This window comes from Pararge aegeria, chromosome 22 (assembly GCF_905163445.1).
Source record: "Pararge aegeria chromosome 22, ilParAegt1.1, whole genome shotgun sequence".
Taxonomy (NCBI): Eukaryota; Metazoa; Arthropoda; class Insecta; order Lepidoptera; family Nymphalidae; genus Pararge; species Pararge aegeria.
Window position 1 is genome coordinate 14,218,749 of NC_053201.1, and position 20,670 is coordinate 14,239,418.

At 36.3% G+C, this 20,670-nt stretch overlaps 3 protein-coding genes across 3 annotated transcripts; 1 reads left to right on the forward strand and 2 right to left on the reverse strand.

Moving 5' to 3' along the window:
* Positions 1–1,715: 1,715 nt before the first annotated feature.
* On the reverse strand, positions 1,716–5,100 carry LOC120633834. The gene is made up of 2 exons (XM_039904196.1): positions 4,889–5,100; positions 1,716–3,237 (listed from the first exon to the last, which is right to left on the reverse strand). Exons 1-2 carry the CDS (start codon positions 5,064–5,066, stop codon positions 2,558–2,560), a joined length of 858 nt encoding a protein of 285 aa, XP_039760130.1. The 5' UTR covers positions 5,067–5,100; the 3' UTR covers positions 1,716–2,557.
* A 6,241-nt stretch (positions 5,101–11,341) lies between these two features.
* Positions 11,342–13,365, forward strand: LOC120633762. Its single transcript, XM_039904099.1, has 2 exons — positions 11,342–11,536; positions 12,641–13,365. Exons 1-2 carry the CDS (start codon positions 11,356–11,358, stop codon positions 13,345–13,347), a joined length of 888 nt encoding a protein of 295 aa, XP_039760033.1. The 5' UTR covers positions 11,342–11,355; the 3' UTR covers positions 13,348–13,365.
* LOC120633761 (protein ALP1-like) lies at positions 11,535–13,829 on the reverse strand. Its single transcript, XM_039904097.1, has 2 exons — positions 13,380–13,829; positions 11,535–12,580 (listed from the first exon to the last, which is right to left on the reverse strand). The coding sequence occupies exons 1-2, from the start codon at positions 13,676–13,678 to the stop codon at positions 11,695–11,697; spliced, it is 1,185 nt and encodes a 394-aa protein (XP_039760031.1). The 5' UTR covers positions 13,679–13,829; the 3' UTR covers positions 11,535–11,694.
* Between the last annotated feature and the right edge of the window lie 6,841 nt (positions 13,830–20,670).

Consider the following 20,670-nt stretch of genomic DNA (forward strand, 5'->3'; position numbering starts at 1 on the left):
CTTCTAAAGCACAAAGTAAAGTTGTGTATATCGTATTGTAATTACTTGCAGGCTGTTGAACAAATGGCAGAAATGAAATTTTTGATTTTGAAAAGTCTACAATATTGCTAGTCACGTGTTCAATATAACCATTCCAACCAGGTAAAGGAAAAGCTTTGCATTTTCCATAGAACCATATCACATCAACTTTTTTTAGAAAAGATACTTTTGTTTCATTTTCGTATTCAAAATTTCGCACATTTATTTTGCTATATCCTACTACGCCAGTATTTTGATAAACCTGTATAGGTACATGAGCCTTGGCTGCAAAATCTTTAGCTGAAAGGACTTCAGTTACTCGCGGCATCGGCTGTTCTAGTAATACTGAATCTTTGGGAGTTACAATTTGTATAATACCCATGATATGAAGCGTATTATTACCGTCCAAAGTATTTACATTGATATCAGCATTATCTGCAACATATTGAACAAATGTGGCAGTTTCTGGTGATAAAATGTGAGGTGGGCGACTGAAAACTGCTGCTGCTTCATACTTCATTGTTTCACTGTAAGATGCGCATAAACCAAACGATGAGAAAATTTGTATAAGCCGTTTTGAACCAAACCGCCGATGGAAAAAAACTGAAAGACCCAGCTGTAATTTAGACTTGAAGGATCTAGGCCGAACAGCAGTCATTATGCTATGACTAATATTTGTGCAAACTAACTTTAAATGATCCAAATTATGACGCTTATTTTTAAGAATGATTTGTCCCAAAAAAAAAGATAATGATTCGGGAATATCGTTATTTATATCTTCAAACATTCTACCCGGTGGCGGGTACATAGTATTATCAAACACACAAGATTGAATATCTTCTCGAATAATTTCTGCCGCAGCTTTTAAAGTTTTCCACCTTTTTTCCTTTTCATTCAAGTTTTTGTTATCAGACCAGGCTTGACTTAAAATGTCTTGGTAATTGTCTACAAAACAAATAAATGTTAATTTTCCAGGCTTCTCTGTAATAATAATTCTACTACCATACTTTAATTTCAATCGTATTTTTATAATCCCGTTTTCTAAAGCTACATTTTGGCAAACATTCTTCAGTTCATCTAACGAAAACTTGCAGTCATCGCTACTTTCGATGAAATTGAAAATTTCCTCCATTGCAGAGTTTATAGCCTCACTTTGAGGACGGCCAATTTTACCGCCAGTATTAGGTCTCAGGAAGGATTTGTAACAACTGTCATGGTATTTAGCGTCAGCAGCAACTAAATCATACTGAAAATTAATACGCGCAAAGACCGCTTTTGACACATCATCAGAACGATCTTTAGCTAATTTTAAAATGGAATCTTTGAATGTAAGTGTAGAAACTTTATGAATTTTTCGGCGATAAATCTTCACTTTCTTCTTTTCTGCTTCTTCATCCGCTTCATCGCCACAAAATAAGCAGTTGTTTTTAAAACAAAAGCTGGATTCACTTATTCGCGCTCTAGTATGAGGTGGACTTACTTTTGAAGTACTGGCCTGTTCTTCCTCACGTTGTCTTTTTGATGCAGAGATTGAAGTTTTCCGGGTGTATGATTTTCTGCAATCCACGTGAATTGTAACGGATTTTTGGCTTCTTAAATAATCAACAAACTCATCACTTCTCGCGACGCTTGCATCGATTAAAGTTGGCATTCCACGACTGACCACAACAGTTTCATCTTCAGTAAAAAGTTTATTACAAATAAAGCAAAATTGTGATATTTTTTGTTAAATATTAATCAGCACTAACTTCAATAGTAGACGCTTGTAATAAATACGTATAGTCACTCGAACTGCTCGTTCAACACTAAGGGCCGAAACACATAACGCAAACTGCTTATTTTTGCGGCGCCGCAACGCCAAAATCGGCAGTTGCGTTGCCGCGTTGCGGCGTCGCGAAACAGGGCATTATGGTAGGGTAACCATTTTCTCGTGATTTTTGAGTGTGGATAGACGTCTCTCTGCGATGGATCGTAATAAACTTATTGCTTATTTGTTATTAAGAAGACATTATTCTATCTTAAAAATACGGCAAAGAAGATACTGGATACATCCATTAAGTAAGTGTATGAATCCAAATGGCGAGTTCTTTTCTAAAAAATACGAAGCATTAAAGATAGACGAAAAAAAATTTGTTGCCTACTTTAGAATGAGTATATCATCATTTGAAGAGCTATTAAGCGAGTTATCAAAATATATACAGAAGAAAAAAAATAAAGGAAGGAAACCAGTTACTGCTTTGGAAATGCTGGGCTTAACTTTAAGGTAAAACAAATAGGTTTCTTATTTTTTTTTTATTGATGTTTATGGCACTCGGAATCAAATGTTTAGTTTTATTTGTACCCCTGGCTTTATACACCTGTGGTACTAGCGGGGTGTCGATAAAAATTTTGCATCACTAGTGTTCATGGTTTGGGGGTACCTAGTGGTACAAAGCCAGGTTCAAATGAAACAAGACAGAATCAAATTAAGCTTTTTGCATTATACAATTTTCTTACTTTAAGAATACTTTAATAGGCCTTAAAAAATGTAATGATCAATTTAAGAAAAATCAAACTCCTCATCTTGTGAAACATAGGAAGTAGCTGACGTTTCGTCCAGTAAAAATGGTGAATTTATTGGACGTTGTTGGTTTGATGATGAGGTAGTCCTCTGTTCAGTAATCGAACTTCTAGGAGTAGAAGTGTGGTAGCCACTCTGAACCGTATTATCGTATCTCATAGTTGAATATCCTTGATTATAACCCTGATGCTGATATTCTTGATTATAGCCGTGATGTGTATTTTGATGAATTGAAGGTTGAAGAATGTCCGTTAATATTTGAAGCACCCGACTTTGAAATATCAATGTTTGATTCTCATTTAACGATTGTAGAGATGGTAAAATCCCCTTGAAAAAATGAAAATGTCTATTCTCCGGTGTTTTTAATATTGCCAATAAATCTTCTTCAATATCATCCTTATCATCTGCCTTTCGTTTTCGTGGTTGACTTTTATAACGAGGCAATGCCGTTATTTCATTCTCAATATCTCCTTCCGCTACACATAAACTGGAATCAGTTGCATTTTGTGAAACCTTTTTCAAAAACTGTAATTGTTTATTCAAGTGATATTCTTTAATTTTTGCAGCTCCAGCTCCTGATCGATTGGCATCTTTTAGTTTTTTTTGATATTTAGCAAAATTATCTTTTATGGCCTTCCACTTCTTGACTAAATCATTACCTGCAACAAATAACTTCACAAGTGAAAAATAGTAATAAAGACTAAAATTCCCTAGATTCCATTTATACTACATATAAAATTACATATAAAATTTGATATAACTTTCATAAGTACTTTCGGTCCATCCAATTTCATATAAATGGCTGGCCGCCGAAAAAGAACAATTTTCTGCTTTTTCTTGACTTAGGCAAGTTAAAAACTGATTGACTTTGCCTAGAACAACCATAATGTAAAATATTTCTTGAGTACTTCTTTGAAAAACTACCTGTCTATCTTTGAAAATCTATTCCTTTGGCAACACTATTACCTGCGCAGTTTGAGTTTGATTATACCTACATTTGTATTATTTTATTATTTGCCTACTAATTATTATTTCATTTTAGATTTCTAGCAACCGGCAGTGACTTTAAAACCATGCATACGAATTACTTCCGAGGAGCAAGTACAATAGCAAAAATTGTAAGGACAGTTTGTCGCGCCATATGGAAACATCTATCAAGTCAAAATATACCTCCTATAACAAAACAGGTTCTAGAAGATGTCGCTATTGAGTTTGACAAGAAAGCAAATTTTCCTAACTGCATAGGAGCTCTTGATGGTAAACATGTCCGTATTACATGTCCTGCGCACAGTGGATCACTGTTTTACAATTATAAGGGCTATAATTCAATAGTTTTATTAGCTCTTGTAGATTCTAGATATAGATTCATTTTTGTCGATATAGGAGCGTATGGCAAGGAAAGTGACTCTACCGTTTTCCAGAACTCTAAACTTTATGATTTGATTATGACACGCAAATTACCTATTCCTGTACCAAAGCCTTTACCAGGTTCTCAAAATGAAACTCCATTTGTTTTTGTAGGAAATGAAGCATTCTCAATTTCGAATAACGTCATGCGCCCTTACTCAGGGAAACATTTGTCGGTACAACAAAGAGTTTACAATTATCGACTGAGTCGTGCCCGAAGATATGTCGAGTGCGCTTTTGGCATCCTAGCCAATAAATGGCGCATATTTCATCGATCTATGAATGTGCAATACGAATTTGCGACAGACATTATCAAGGCATGTTGTGTAATGCACAACTTTGTTTTGAATCGAGATGGAGTACAAGCGACCGATGACATTATCTTTGATGATTCTGATCTGCAAATGTTGCATTTGCCCACAGCAAATGAAAATAATTTAAGCCCACATCTAATACGGAATGATTTTTGTAATTACTTTTCCAGTGATGTTGGCGCCCTAAGTTGGCAATTAAACAAAATATGAATGTTCGTATACCTACTCAGTTCAAAATACAAATAATACCTTAATACATTTGATTCAAACTATTTAACATGTTGTGAACTGCGAATAAACAATTTAAATGGCAATTTGGTTTTATTTATAGTATTTGTTTACCTTTTTGAATAAGAGCGCGAGAAAAAATATAATTTTAACTTAGAGAAAATCTTTTGCATAGGGCATTAAAATAAATGGTGTATTTCATATGATTAAAAAAAAAAAGATACATGCTACTTACATTAAACTACAATTTTTACAATTTAAACCGCGGATCAGATTTTTACGTTTTTACTACAGTAAAAATTGTAGTTTTATTGTGAATAGTGATCGCGTAAACCTAAGAAAATACTATGTTACTACTTACCCAGTTTTGATTTTTCGGTTGAGTTTTTTTCCTTGTAATCAACATAAACGATCTCACAAATGCTTTTCCATGCTTCTTGTTTTATAAATTTGTCTTTATAGGTTTCGTCACTAGTATCCCACAAACAACGGTGTTCCTGAACCGAAGATATAAACAGATCGACGTCAACGTCAGACATTTTAATTTTAAAACTGCTTCTCGGTTGACACGTGTTGTTTGCAAGAGTGTTATAAACAAACTGCATCCTTGTCAACAAGTATGACGTCATAACGCTGGAATTCGCGTCGTGCGTTGCGGCGCCGCACCGCTATAGCGCACTGCCGATTTCAGCGGCGCGGCGCCGCAACGCGCTTATGTGTTTCGGCCCTTAAAGAAGCAGGTATACGTGAACGACACCACATGGACAAAAGAATAGGCAGATGTTTTTCAAGGCCAGATGTTATTCAAGTAGAGGGGATTCGGTAAGGGACCGGCGGTCATTTTAGAGTAAATTTTCTTAGAATAGTATAATGTATACATAGAAGAGGCACGAGTAGGCATTTTTGCTTGCTTGAGTACCTAAATATGTATATACGTGGCATATGTGTGCATACTATGTAGAACATGATTCTTACAAGCGCAATATCTGGGAAATAGTGGGTCTTAGAGAAAAAATCATGGGAACCATTTTTATAGAGAATTTTAAGATCTACAACTTTGCTCCGAGGTACTTTTTCGATAAAACTTACCGTTTTCGAGAATAATCCAAAAAACCTAAAATTTTGACCTTGGGCCCCGAATAAGTCCCTAAGCTCACATGGGACTGATGGGGACTTTTGACACTTTATTCCTTGTGGTAAACCTAAGGTCTCTACGAAGATTTAGCTCTGTCGGAATTTTCTTTATTTCAAATGTCTAAAATGACCGGACTAAGTAGCTTCGCAATACATTTATAATAATATAGTCTTTGTGAGGCAAAATATTACTCTTTATAAATCAAAAGCTGAAATTAACAATCGACTTACCAGAAACGGTCATAAATTAGTGATATCTGCATATCGTCTGCGAAAGGTGCAGAACTCCTTTGTGGGGTTGAGTATACGCTTTTACAACATGATTCCTAAGGAAATTCTTGACCTACCAATGCATACATTTAAAAAATGTGTAAAAACGCATCTAGTACAGCGAGGTTACTATACATTTGATGAATTCCTCAATGACAAGGTAGAATGGAAGCAGCCTCGCTCTCATCTCCCGCAAGATAGCAAAATGATTGTAAATGTTGATGTTGAAAAAGAGCAACTACTGAGTTTCTTGCCGGCTCTTCTCGGTAGAATCTGCTTTCCGAACCGGTGGTAGAGTCACACAAACATGCATACTTGACGTTTCAAAAGTGCTTATAAAGTAGGCCTACTTGAAATAAATGAATTTGAATTTGAATTTAAATTTGAAAAACATTTGTTCAACCAAAATAAAAATTATAAATTCTTCTTATAAAATATTAATTTTTACAACAACATACATAATAACAAAAATCATTATTTAAACAAATTAAAATAACACAAGAAAGACTTAATTTTGTAATTCTAATTAAATCATATTTAGCCGGATAGTGCTCTCAGTTTTCCACTTCTTGAGCAATAATTTTTGAAAAGTGTATAGTTTCATGTATGTATTTAATCCAGTCGGATTTAAGGTCGATTCACACATATCATGGTGAACCCACAGTTCCGGCACAGTACCGCATCAGTGATAATTATTCTTTCAAACATTCTCCATGGATGTATTCACACTTGTCAGTGTCAGTGTCGTCTCAGTACCGTCAGTGTCAGTGCCGGCACCGGCCATCACGGACGTGATCGGCGACGACGATATTTTATCACGGATCACTGACGCCGCTGCATCGAAAACAAAATGGAGGAAGAGGTGTTGATTGAATTAGTTCGTGAGAATACTGTTTTGTATGATTTATCTCATGCAAAGTATATGGATACAAAATACAAAAACAATTTGTGGAACAAAATATGAACACAAATGAATGTAGACGGTAAGTCAAAATTTACTTATCTCCAGTGCTATTGTAAAGAGGAAAGATTAGATTATACATCAGTGCATCAGTCATTCACGTTTTTAGTGCTCAACCACTAACACTTCTCAAAAATTACGCGTAAATTTATCGAAAAAATGCCTAAAAGGAAGTCTAAGGACAGTGAGGTCGATTATATTAATTATAAAATAAGAAAATTGGAACGAAAATTGGACATATTACGTACACGTAGAGAATCGTCGACCTCTTCGTCATCATCGGAGTCCCTTATACTACAATATAATAAAGGTAAGATTTTATACAATTCACATTAGAATTGGGATTTACTTACCCAAATCATGATAATAATAGAACGAAATGCGAAGCCTTTTTAATTGCCGATTTTTTATTTATATATACTTTTGCGCTTATAGGAAGTCTTCAAATTGAGGTTTCTTATTCACACCTTTTATTATAAGAATTGGTTGAAGAAAATTACAATAGAATAGAAGAAGATAAACCTTCGGCGTGACTAATAGAAAGCTCGGGATTTCGGATTTGCACCATGCAGCTCAAGCCATTTCGTTTTCATGGTCAAATTATGTTTTAGCTCAAGCTTTTCAGCAAATTGGTAAGCTCACATACGTTTGGATTGTCTATTTGGGGAAAATCCTGCATCTCTAAGCTTTTGAATGTGCTTTACTAGACTTTTTTCGTTGTCAAAATCAAAGATAGCATGTTTTCCTGCGAAAAAAACTACGTTAATAAATCTACGTATTGGAAACTTACAGCAATAAGTTCAATGTTTGTTTTTAAAATCCTGTATAACATGACCTTTTATACATACCCAGTGTCTGCTTCTTTGTATTTTTAGCAGCATAACGTCTTCTTAATGTCGTTGATAGAATTCCAAACTGTCAGGATATTTCGTTTATTCGTATGGTTTTTCTATCCATTTCGTAGAGAACTGACTGCAATTGTTCTGTAGTCCAAGAGTATTCCGCAGACCGGCTCAGGGCCAATTTGCTTCAAAATTCAAAATTCCAAATTCATTTATTTCAAGTAGGCCTAATACAAGCACTTTTGAAACGTCAAGTCTGTCCGTGTGTAGTGACTCTACCACCGGTTCGGAAGGCAGATTCTACCGAGAAGAAGCCGGCAAGAAACTCAGCAGTTGCTCTTTTCCAACATCAAAAATTTACATTTTATATTTTAACATTCATTTTTCTATCTTGTGAGAGATGAAAGCGGAGCTGGATGCTTCCAAGCAACCTTGTCATTAAGAAACTCATCAATTGTATAATAACCTCGCTGTAATAAATGTGTTTTAACACATTCTTTAAACTTATGGATTGGTAGGTCCAAAATTACCTTAGGAATCATATTATTCTTCTCCGAAGCGCCTGTTTTTGCAAGTTCATCGGCCTTTTCGTTACCGATGATACCGTCATGGCCTGGAACCCAACGAAGAATGACCCTGTTAGTTAATGCCCGGGTATTCAGGAATTGTCTGCAGTTTTCTACCAACTTTGAGTTCAGAACCTCAGAAGATAAAGCAGAAAGTGCTGCTTGACTGTCCGAATGAATATAAATGGTTTTGTTTATGTAGTCTTTTAGCAGACAGGTTTCCGCACATTCAATTATTGCGAAGACCTCCGCTTGAAATATGGAGGCGTAGACACCCAGGTTACGGTGAAGCCCTACCCTGGTAGTCTCTTCAAATATTCCGCATCCTATGTTTCTTCCCGACTTTGAGCCGTCTGTGTACCACTTAAGGCTCCCCGGTTTCCAAGTGATCCGATTAATACGATTTGGAATTTCCACAGTATAATGGTCTGAGGAAGTTGATTCTTGGAGTTATTGTGTCCGTTGGCATCCCCAAAACAGGTATCCCAAGAACTGAGTTATGAAGATGCCTCAGTTCCTGAGAGAGTCAGTTTCCTACACCCTTGCTGTTGAGCCTGTACATGCAGGCCTTCGCCTCCTTCTTAACATGTAGGTGAAGAGGAGGAATTTCAATAATTGCCTTGGTGCAATTGATGGCAAGCACGTGGTAATTTTTTCGCCCCGTAAATCGGGATCACAGTACTTTAACTACAAAAAAACATTTTCATTAGATGTTAAAATAAGTACCGCCAAAAAAATTGTAAAGTTAACAATACCAGCCCTGTCCTAATTATCTAGACGGAGGCTTGCGGCTGCACTTGGCCAAATTTATTTATTTTTTATTTTTATTTATTTATTTAAGTACATATACATTAGTTATACATTTAACCCACTTACAGCCAAGGTTATACAAATTAATTTATATACACGTAAAATTTTTACTTAAAAAGAATAATTGGCCATATGTTAGGGTGAATATTTGACTCCTAACTAGATATCTGTGTCTAGGATATCATAATAAATCAACCACGAACTTTCGGCTTATAAGTACTTATTATGTGTATTTTTTGTTGTATCTAACCTGAACATTTAGTTATGTATAAGCAAATGCAAGCACTAATTACCTATGTTGTACATAACATGATAGACCTAGCTGCTATTAAAAAACTAAGAAGACATTAAAATGTGCAATGACACTACAAAACACCACACAAATAAATTAATCACTTTTCTATTACAACACACCAAACGCTCCGAAATTACCCATAGGTACATTAATAATGATGTGTGCTTACCCGCAAATTTTACGGCGAACAGTCGGCGCGCGCGTAGTGCGCCGACGTACAGTGTTATTGTTACAAAGATATAGGGAAATTTTGCAGGAATTGACATGAATAATGGAGATTGAGCGTACTATATAATTTAAGTAATATATGTTTAGTGAATTAAATGAGTTATCCTTATTGTTACATATTAAGGTGTTTTAATTCTATAAATAGAGTTTTAAGTGTATTATTATTATTTTTTTTTTTTTTTTTTTTTTTTCTCCTTTTACTTGTTTAGTTATTCTTATTCCTTCAGTTATTGATATTGTTGTTTGCTTGGTAATAATATAATAAATGAGTTGTGATGTTTCTTATTCTAGAATAGTCAACAGATTTTCAGTTTGTTCATAATCCAGGGCCATTAAGTATTTGTTTATGTATTTTTTGGCTACTGCTTTTGTTTTACCAAATATATCAAGAGATATATTTAATCTGTTATAAATTATGGGTCCAGTGTCACTTTAGGTATAGGACAAACATGTCGGGTCCTTCTTTTTCCTTCAAATTGTTTTGTTATTTCATTATAATCCAGTGTCACGTGTTGTTTTATAGCGATGTTACATATGAAAAGTTGACGGACAGTCGGTAATTTACATTCTTGGTACAGTTGCGCGGTAAAATATCGGTAGGGTTTGAATAGCGAAACCTTCAGTAAGGCACGCTGTGCTCGTACAAGTATTAAAATAGTAGATTTTCCCGCTCCACCCCAAACTGTAATACAGTAAGTAAGTACTGATTGAACTAAAGCGAAATATACTTGCTTTAGTAGTGGTTTGTCTGCGACATGGCGCAGGTTTTTGAATATAAATATAAGCTTTCTTATCCGCAGTGTACCCTTACACCTTATTTATATGGTTTTCCCAAGTAAGGTGTTGGTCTAACTGGACTCCTAGGTACTTTATTTCATTGGTCTATCTAATTAGGGGACAACAGCATTCTCAGCAATCTTTGTTAAGTATATTTGTGGTTGAACAGGAGTGAATCTTTAACTGAATATCTGGCTGAGGGAATTTAGAGTAAGTAAATGTTATGAATTTAGTTTTGTGAATATTTAAAGTTAATAAATTATTGTTTAGCCATTTTCGTGTTTCAAGTGTTAGGCCAGTTTCTGCGTCTGCTAAAAGTTGTTACCATGAGTTACCTGTAAAAAGAATAGCTGTATCATCAGCAACGTTTAGCGCTTTGTATATTAATATTGCAAAGGTCATTGATATATATCTGAAACAGAATGTGCCCTAACACACTACCTTGTGGTACTCCAAACATAACTTGTTCTACATTACTAGTATAATTGTGTATTTTAACGGATTGTGTTCGATTTGACAAGTAACTTTCAAACAGTTTTAGTGGTAGGCCTCGGACCCCACACGATTCCAATTTGGCGAGGAGTATAGGTTTTGTAATTTAGATACCGTGTCGAATGCATTGGCTAGATCTAAGGGCCGCCGTACACGGACTGCTTCAAGCAGTTGAGACCGACTGCTTAAAGCCGCGACCGCGCAGTGAACTATAGTCATTCATTCGCTGCCGTACACACGACTGCTCGAGCAGTCGCGACCGCTTCAAGCCGTCAACTGCATGATGAAATTCCATCGTGCCGTCGACCGCTCGCGAGCGGTTGCGAGGCATACACCGACTGCTCGAGCCGTTGACTGCGCTAGAGCAGTCGACAGCTCTCCGACTTCCCTCTCCCCCCCGCCCTTTGCGGCCTCGCGGCGTCTGTTTTCTCATTTGCCGGCTGTTTTTTGAACATGGAGGGCGTGTGCGATAGTGATGCCCTTATTAGCGCAATTAAAACGCAAGAACTTATTTGGAACTATAAACTTAAGGAACACAGCGACAAAATAAAGAAGAACAATGCATGGGCAATTATTTGTGCCCAAGTAATTGAGAACTTTGATGAAAAACCAGTTGAAGAAAAAAATCAAATCGGTAAGTAAAAAAGTCAGTCATTTAACACACACATTTATTATTTTATTTATTATTAAAAAACAGACTGGTAACAATATAATAGTTGTTTTGCTTCTTATTATATTTTTAATATTTAAAAGAATACAGAGGCTATGTTATACGGACGGCGCCCTTTTGATTTATATCATATTCCATTGCCAATCTAGTTTGCCTTCTTCGCTCACAAAGTAATTAGCAAATTCTTCACGGATTGTTGTTAACATAGGTCCACCTGGACGAACTTGCTGGGTTGAATGTATTATAGAATAAGGAAGACCCTCAAACGTATCCTCAAATTTATTTCCATCTCGTTGTTTTACGTAGTTGTGAAGAACACACGATGATTTTACTATATCCACTGCGAAATCAACGTTGACGTTGAGTGGTCTATGAAAGATCCGCCATTTATTAGCTAATATGCCAAACGTGCATTCAATATATCGCCTCGCACGTGATAACCGATAGTTAAAAATTTTTTTTTTCTCTGGTAAATTCTTGCCACCATATGGACGCATTAAATTTTCCTGCAAGCTAAACGCTTCATCCCCAATAAACACATTCGGTAATAACGGTCCATTTTGTGATATTGCAGAAGGTGGAGGTATATTTAACTTTTTTTCTTGTAACATTTTATATAGACAACTCTCTTCGAAAATAGTCGAGTCAGCGTGCCTTCCATATGAGCCTATATCCACGAAAGTGAACATATGATTACTATCACATACTGCTAGAAGTATTATCGAAAAATAATTTTTATAGTTATAATATGACGATCCACTTTGCGCGGGTTGTATTATTCTAATATGTTTGCCATCAACGGCACCGAGGCAGTTCGGAAACTGAGCATTTTTTTTGAAACCATTTATTATGTCTTTCCATTTATCTTTAGTTAGTTGTTCCATACACATATCCTTCATATGTATCCATATATTTCTGCAAACATCCCTCACTATCTTACCTATTGTTGTTGATGCTATTCTAAAACTATATTGCAAATCCATAAATGTACATCCAGTTGCCAAATACCTGTAAAACATATTTATAAATCAATCAATTATACTAACTTATATTTTTTTGTTGTTACAGCCATGTTAATACAGAAAAAATGGAAAACATTAAGAGATGGATACACCAGATATGCTAAAAAAATTAAACCAAAGAGTGGTTCAGCAGCCCTCAACATTCGGCCATATGCATATTATCAGCAGATGTCTTTTTTAAAGGCAATAATAGAAGATAGACCCGACAAAACAAATAGTTTACAAGAGAGTGAGCACACTGAAATTACGTCCGGAGAAACCGAAAATGGTCAAAATAAAATACCCAGAGAAAGAAACAAAAGAAAATTAACTACTAAAATCACAGATGAGAACGTCTTAATTGAAAAATTATCCAAACGTTTAGATGAAAAAACGCAGAATTCGCGCATTGATAATGAAGATGAAGATAAATTGTTTTTACTATCATTAGTTGGCGAATTCAAAAAAATTAATGAGCATTATAAATTAGATGCTAAGACCGAAATACTTAACGTAGTGAAATACTTTAAAGGGATGACAAATCACACATATCCTTCGAGTTATGGTGACAGGGGATATTCATCGTTTAATGATTATCGTGGACCATGGGGTTATAATACTGGCCCCTCTACCTCTACATCAGTGCCTGGTCCCTCTAGATCAGCAACCGGCCCCTCTACATCAATGGCTGATGACCAAAATTCTCAATTTGAAGACCTTTCATCATGTTCTGTAATGTCCGATGATGTAATTTCCAATATTTTTAATGAATAAAAATTTTAATAATTACTATATATTTTTCTTACCTCAATGTTACTGCTAGTCTTTCTTCAGGTTCGATACTTCTCCTCATAATTGTGTCTTCCCGTTTAATGTGAGACTTTAGTATATTATACAATTCATCAAACGAAGACTTTGACATTCTAAAATAGTTGAAAAATTTTTCTTCATCACTTCTAAGTTCCATAAACAAATGATGGAATTGTCCACGTTGTTCTCTTAATTGCAAAATTGGATGAACCCAAAATTTTCTCTTTTGACGTCGCCGCCGTCGTCTCCGCCTGAGCAGGAGCAGCAAAAGCAGTGCTTCCTCGTCAGAATCCATGACTCGACTGTGGTAGAAAATCAACTGCTCGAGCAGTTGAGTCGTAGCTCGAGCAGTCAACAACCGACAGCTCAAGCAGTCGACGCCGACCGCTCGAGCGGTCCGTGTATTTCACTCAGCCGCTAACTGCTCGAGCAGTCCGTGTACGGCGGCCCTAAGAAAACTCCCAAGCATTTTTTACCTTTATCTAGATTAATATTTATTTCATTAGTTAATGCTGTCACCGCATCCTCGGTTGATTTTTTCGATCGAAAACCAAATTGGCTATGAGAGAGCACCTGATTGCGCTCTAAGTAAGATATTAGTCGAGAATGTAAAACCTTTTCAATTATTTTGGATAGGGCAGGTAAGAGAGATATTGGTCGATAGTTGCTTAGTTGATCTTTATCCCCGTTCTTATGGATTGGATGGATGATTGATTTTTTAAGAGCAACAGGGAAGATTCCAGTAGTAATGCACATATTACATATGTGCGCAATTGGAAAAGAAAGTTCATTTATTGCCATCTTTATTACTATCACTGGAATGCTATCCCAACCTGCAGCAACGTTTTCATCAAGAGAGGTTATTATTTTACGTATTTCATACTCATCAGTAAGTGGGAGGGATAATTGGCACCCTTACCAACTTATTAAAGCCACAGCGCCATTCGAATGCTTAAGCATCGATTTTAAAGGCCCAGTTCCGACTAATACGAATAACCGATACATATTAACAATTATTGATGTATTTTCCAGATTTCCGTTTGCTTTCCCTTGCTCTGACATGAGTGTAAAGACAGTAACTAAGCATTTGAACAACGTTTTCATGATATTTGGGATGCCTAGCTATATACATTCCGACCGAGGAACTTCTTTTTTATTCAATGAAGTAAAAGAATACCTCCATTTGCGCGGTATCGCTACAAGCAGAACTACAGAAATCGCTACAGCTTACAACCCGCAAGGAAATTGACAAGTCGAAAAGCTTAATTCTACTTTATGGAAAGCAATTTAGCTAGGCTTACGCTCACATAATCTGCCAATAGAGTGTTGGAAAAAGGTACTCGACAATGCATTACATTTAATCAGATCTTTGTTGTGCACCTCAATCAATTGCACACCGCATGAACGAATGTTTAAACACACACGCAAATCTCCAAATGGCGGTACTATCCCGACATGGCGTACAAGCGCTGGACAAGTCCTCGTCAAACGCTGTGCTCGAGCAAACAAGTACTTGCCTTTAGTAGTAGAAGCTGACGTAATCGAAGTCAACCCAGATTATTCAATCGTGAAACTGAGCGATGGAAGAGAGACAGCTGTGTCTAACCGACATTTAGCTCCAATAGGTGAAGGGGGAGAAAGAATACGAGACGAACCGAGTCCAGCTGATTATGCTTCAGGAAATCTCAATGGTCAGAAGGCAGAACCTGAGTTACCTGGACCTTCTCAACACAATCCACCTAGAACCCCCGTGCATGAACCGGAACCACCAGAGCCTACTACGCCAATGCGAGAACCAGATAGTCCAACAGTGTGGGGAACACCTGACGCTCCTTCAAATTCAGGGTCACCTGAGTCTCCGCAAGAAGTAGCTACGCGGAGATCTTGTCGAACAAGACTAGTGCCTCAATACTTGCAGGGCTATACCTTTTAGTGGCGGAGAATGATATGAAACTCCTTTGTAATATTAAGTTCGACTCTGTTGATAGAACTTCACAGTAGTTTCTTCTTCATCTTCTTTGAGTTAATGGCTTTTTGTCATGCCTGTACGGCACAGTTTACTTCGACAATGACGGGTGGGTAGCTTGAAGAAAACACAAAGGAGGATGATGGAATTGTCTTGAGACTATTTTAGTTCGCAAAACAATAGCAGGGTTGCGTTTTAGTAACTGTTAATATCAAACATTACAATCTTAATATATATAAATCTCTTGTCTATACAACACATATATTTTTTATATTACATTCAAAAAATATATGTGTTGTTATGCATAAAATGTATTGTATGTAATAGACTAGTGTATTTACAGTTTAATGTTGTTACGTTTAATGAATCTGCATAAGAATTTAACATACGGACTAAACACAAGGATTAATAGACATTTGCAAATTTTGAATAAGTCCATGTAAAATCTGCCGAAGAAATTTCATAGTTGTCCGTAACATCTAAAACATTTTCTATCTGAACTGTTTTTAATCCATCAGAGTTTTTGTTTTCAAAATGTTTCAGTTTCACGAATCCAATTTCATCTATTTCTTCAGAAGATGGAATCTGTTTTAATCTAGGGATGCTTTTCTTTGAAGTAACACTAGACGCCGGAGTAACAACCATTATTCCACCCATTGCATGGAAAGTATTTTTGCCATCAATCGTGCATGCATTATGATCGACATTGTCAAAAACGAATTGAACATATGAATCTGGAGGAACAATATGATTAGCAGGGTCCTTCATAATCGACGCTTCAAAGCGCAAAGTTTCTTTATATGAGGAACACAAACCTAAATTGGATAATGAATGAGTCGATCAATCCTTTCGAGGCATATTTTTTGTAAATCATAAAATCATGTGAATCACAAACCAAGTAAAATTGGGGATAAAAAAGAACGGGGCCTTACAGATTTGATGATGCAATGAGACATTGTGGCCACTTTTTAATCCATCCTATACTACATTATATTTTGTACTTTTTTTTTATTACTCTTACACACAACATTCAAAAAAACTTGCAAAGATTTAGGAACATCCTTAAAAATATTGCCTTCGTCTATATCAAAAGTTTCGTAGTAATTTATATCATATACTTTAGAACGTATATCTTATACGTTCTAAAACAATTATATTATACGTATATGATATAAAACAAAATCAGCAGCCATTTCAACAATTCTAGTTCGTTCGTCTTCTTTACTTTTGAATCTTTTCTCGTACCAGCAGTGCATAGTTTCTTACTTTCAGTACAATTTTTGTATAAAATAATCATGTCCCTTTTAATTAAATGACACTCGATATAGTTTTGAAAATGCTCTTTCAATTTATTTTTAATAGTTGTGTAGTCCGGAAGATCTCCTTATAATCCTTCTTTTATTTCATTTACAGAAAATTGACATTCTGTTTTGTTGTCAACGATATAATTAATAAGATAATTAATAAAATTCTTAGTGGGACTGAAAAAAAGATGGCGCGAAACAACGTTGATTTTTTATGCCGCCAAATATATAACTCGAATGGGTCTAGTAAGAGGAGTTCCTGTTGAATGGCACCTGGACGAATTTGTTGAGTCTCTTGATCTCCCTTCCGGCTGTGGAGAGGTGCTCAAAGCCAGAAGACTTAACCGTAAGCAAATAACAGAAGGCATTGTTGACTTGGGTTCCAATCCAATCGGTAGTCGTCACATTTAGAGGACAAGTTCTTCCCAATAAAATTTACTCTTACCATACATCTCTTCCAGTAGAAACGTACTATTTCCCTTCCATACAATGTGTAAATTGTTGTAGATTTGGTCATACAAAAATCCAATGCCGCTCAAAACCTAGGTGCTACAAGTGTTCACAGCAACATACCGGAGATACTTGCAACATAACTATGGATGATGCATTATGCATACTTTGTTCAGGAGGGCATTTAGCTACTGACAAAAACTGTTCTGAACATACACGCCAACAGTCTATTAAGCAGGCTATGTCTCAAGATAATATATCCTATATTGAAGCTTCTTCCCGTTTCCCGCCTAGCCACCCTTCTTATGCCGAAATATCTAAGCAAATGTTTGCTTCATCTAATAATCATGACTCTGGTCATGAAAATTTCCAGTTTAAATCAATTCCTACACGATCTTACCGAAAAACGGTTATTAGCAGTCCTCGTACTAGACCTAGCCCAGGAAAGGGATACGACCATTAAAAAAGCTCATAAAAATATCATTGGTAACTGTTCATCTTCCCTAGGCAATGGCTGTGCCATTAATCCCAACCATGATCACTCCTACTTTACTAATTCTAGTGACAATGATATCCCTGTTTTAAAAACATCCCTAATTGATCTTTTAGAAAAGATTACTACCCAATCATTACCGTCCAACGTTGCAAATATATTGATAAAAATCATCTCTCTTCTTCATAATGGACTTAGTCACAATTCTACAATGGAACTGTAAAAGTCTACGTAGTAAAAAACATGAATTATCTTTACTAATAAACGAATATAAACCTGCCATTCTTGCCATCTCTGAGTCTTGGCTTAAGCCAGTTTCCCATTTTAGGGTCCCGGGCTTTGCTTGTCTGAGGGATGACAGGGATGATGGGTATGCGGGAAGCGCTATCCTAGTCAGGCGCTCTCTCATCTATTCCTCCATTCCTCTTCCCTCCCACAGTAAAAAGTTCAATGCTGTAGCTGTTAAAGTACTTAATATATATTTCCTCTCTGTGTATATTTCACACCCACATTCATCACTTATCCCAGAGTTGAAATCTATACTTCTATCACTAAATTCCCCTATTGTAGTAATGGGAGATTTTAACTCTCACCACACAGCCTGGGGTTCCCACTCATGTGACGGGTTTGCCATTTTTTTGATGGAACTCTTTGATGAGCTTGACATATGTATTCTCAATAACGGATCTCCGACAAGAAGAGTATACCCAGATCAGAACCCTAAGTCTGCTTTAGACCTATCTCTTTGTTCTCCTTTTTTAGCCTCACTTATGTCTTGGCAAACCCTCCCAAGCTCGCACGGCAGCGATCATTTCCCTATTCTTCTCACTTTGGCCCAAAGGTCGATTCCGTTCAAAGTGTCTAACCCGCTACTTAAGTATAAGCTAACAAAAGCACAATGGCCTGCGTACGCAGATTCCGTTGATAGGTTTATTGATTCTCTCTCAGCTGCTGGAGGTGGTGATTGTTTAATTTACTATGAGCAATTTGTTAAAATTCTGAAATCATCAGCTAACCTCCATATTCCTATAAAAAAGACTGAACATGACTTTTACTCCTCCACCATGGTGGGATGACGAGTGTACAAACATGATTAAAAAACGCAAGGAAGCTGAGTCCTCTTATACAATAAATATGACTCGTAGCAATTTTCTTGATTACCAGCGTACTAATGGTATAACTAGGAGACTTATGTCTAAAAAGAAAAAAAACGGTTGGGTAGATTAATGTGAATCCTTAGATCCCCGTTCTCCCTCGTCCTCAGTCTGGAATAAAATTAAGCGTTTCCGGAACTCTGTAGATAGATAGAGAACTCTACAGATCCTTCATCGAACGATACAAATATCTGGCTTGAAGCCTTTGCAGATAAACTTGCTCCTCCGTATGTCCCTTGTGGAAGTAGCTTTACTCCTTCCTCATCGTTATTATCTGGCAATGAAATGGATGCCCCATTTTCGTTTGATGAACTTCAAGGAGTTCTTTCAAATCTTAAAGATTCAACCCCTGGGGCCGATGGCATACCGTATTCCTTTTTGGTAAAACTTAACGAAAAAGCGAAACATTTTTACCTTGATTTGATCAACAGTTTTTTTTTTAACAGGAATAGTCCCGGAATCTTGGAGAACTCAAGTCATAATCCTAATACGAAAACATGGTAAAGACTCCATGGATCCAAACTCTTACCGTCCCATAGCTCTTTCCTCCACGTTAGCCAAAATTATGGAGCACTTGATAAAAATCAGATTGGAATGGATAGTAGAAAGTAGAGGTTTATTGGCCAAGTCCCAATTTGGCTTCCGAAAGGGACTCGGAACAATGGATAGTCTTGGAGTTATTACGACAGATATTCGAACAGCCCTGGCTAAAGGAGAGTATCTCGTGGGTGTATTTCTTGACATAGAATCAGCGTATGATAGTGTTCTCCTTCCGCTTCTGAGACATAAACTGCATCAGCTGAATATTCCGCCGAGGTTAACTCAAATCATATTAAATCTTCTATGAACCCGAAATATTCTGGTGAAAACCCCTTCTTCTTTTCTTCCCCCCAGAACCATCTGGAGAGGTCTCCCTCAGGGGTCTGTCTTAAGTCCATTGCTTTATAGCATTTACTCCTATGATCTCGAACTGTCTGTCGTAAGCTTTTGCAATGTTCTACAATATGCTGACGATATCGCTCTGTACGTTAGCTCCAATTGCATGGAAAATATCACAAGTAACTTAAACTCTGCATTGTACTATTTAGGCCAGTGGTTATTAGATCATGGTATGTCTCTTTCTATCGATAAGTGCAAGGCAGTAGTCTTTACTCGGAAAAGAATCATTCCAGATGCTAATATTATTTATTTTATTTATTTATTTATACTCTTTATTTGTACACCACTCAAACAAAGAAACAAGACAAAAAAGAACAAACACATGAAGAATGAAGCAGGATACAAAAGGCGGCCTTATCGCTAAGTAGCGATCTCTGCCAGGCAACCTTAGGATTAGGAAAACTAAAAAGAAAACAGATAGGTGGGGTACACTATTTAGTACATACATACAAATATCTACATACTAATACATAAACCAGACTACACAAATAAAAAAAAATTAAAAATACTATTGATAAATATAAAAAAATAAATATACTAATACATATCTTAATATACCATAAATACTTAAATATGAGTTTGAGTAGATAAATAAATAATAATAGTCGTCTTTACTGAGCGAGATAATGAGCCTTAACAGCATTTTTAAATATGCCCAATGACTTTGACTGCCTTATGATCAATGGGAGTGCATTCCACAATTCAGTAGCTTTGACAGTGAACGAATGCTTATAAAACTTCGTTTTGTGGAACGGCATGCTCAAAGTCAGCGCACGACTCGATCTAAGTTCAGACTGCACTCCAAGAAATTTAAACTTCTCCTTAAGATAAGAAGGAGTCTTAGGATTAAATAACACACAGTACAGAAGTGAAAGTACATGAAGATCCCGGCGACGGCGGATAGGGAGCCACTTAAGCTTCTGACGAAATTCAGATACATGGTTTGCGTAATCCAAATATGAACCGAATAGCTAGATTTTG

Coding starts and splice junctions, on each gene's coding strand:
- LOC120633834 (XM_039904196.1), bottom strand. CDS start 5,066: ATGTCTGACGTTGACGTCGATCTGTTTATATCTTCGGTTCAGGAACAC. Junction 3,238..4,888: donor AACCGAAAAATCAAAACTGG/GTAAGTAGTAAC, acceptor TATTTGTTGCAG/GTAATGATTTAGTCAAGAAG.
- LOC120633762 (XM_039904099.1), top strand. CDS start 11,356: ATGGAGGGCGTGTGCGATAGTGATGCCCTTATTAGCGCAATTAAAACG. Junction 11,537..12,640: donor TGAAGAAAAAAATCAAATCG/GTAAGTAAAAAA, acceptor TTGTTGTTACAG/CCATGTTAATACAGAAAAAA.
- LOC120633761 (XM_039904097.1), bottom strand. CDS start 13,678: ATGGATTCTGACGAGGAAGCACTGCTTTTGCTGCTCCTGCTCAGGCGG. Junction 12,581..13,379: donor AGACTAGCAGTAACATTGAG/GTAAGAAAAATA, acceptor TATGTTTTACAG/GTATTTGGCAACTGGATGTA.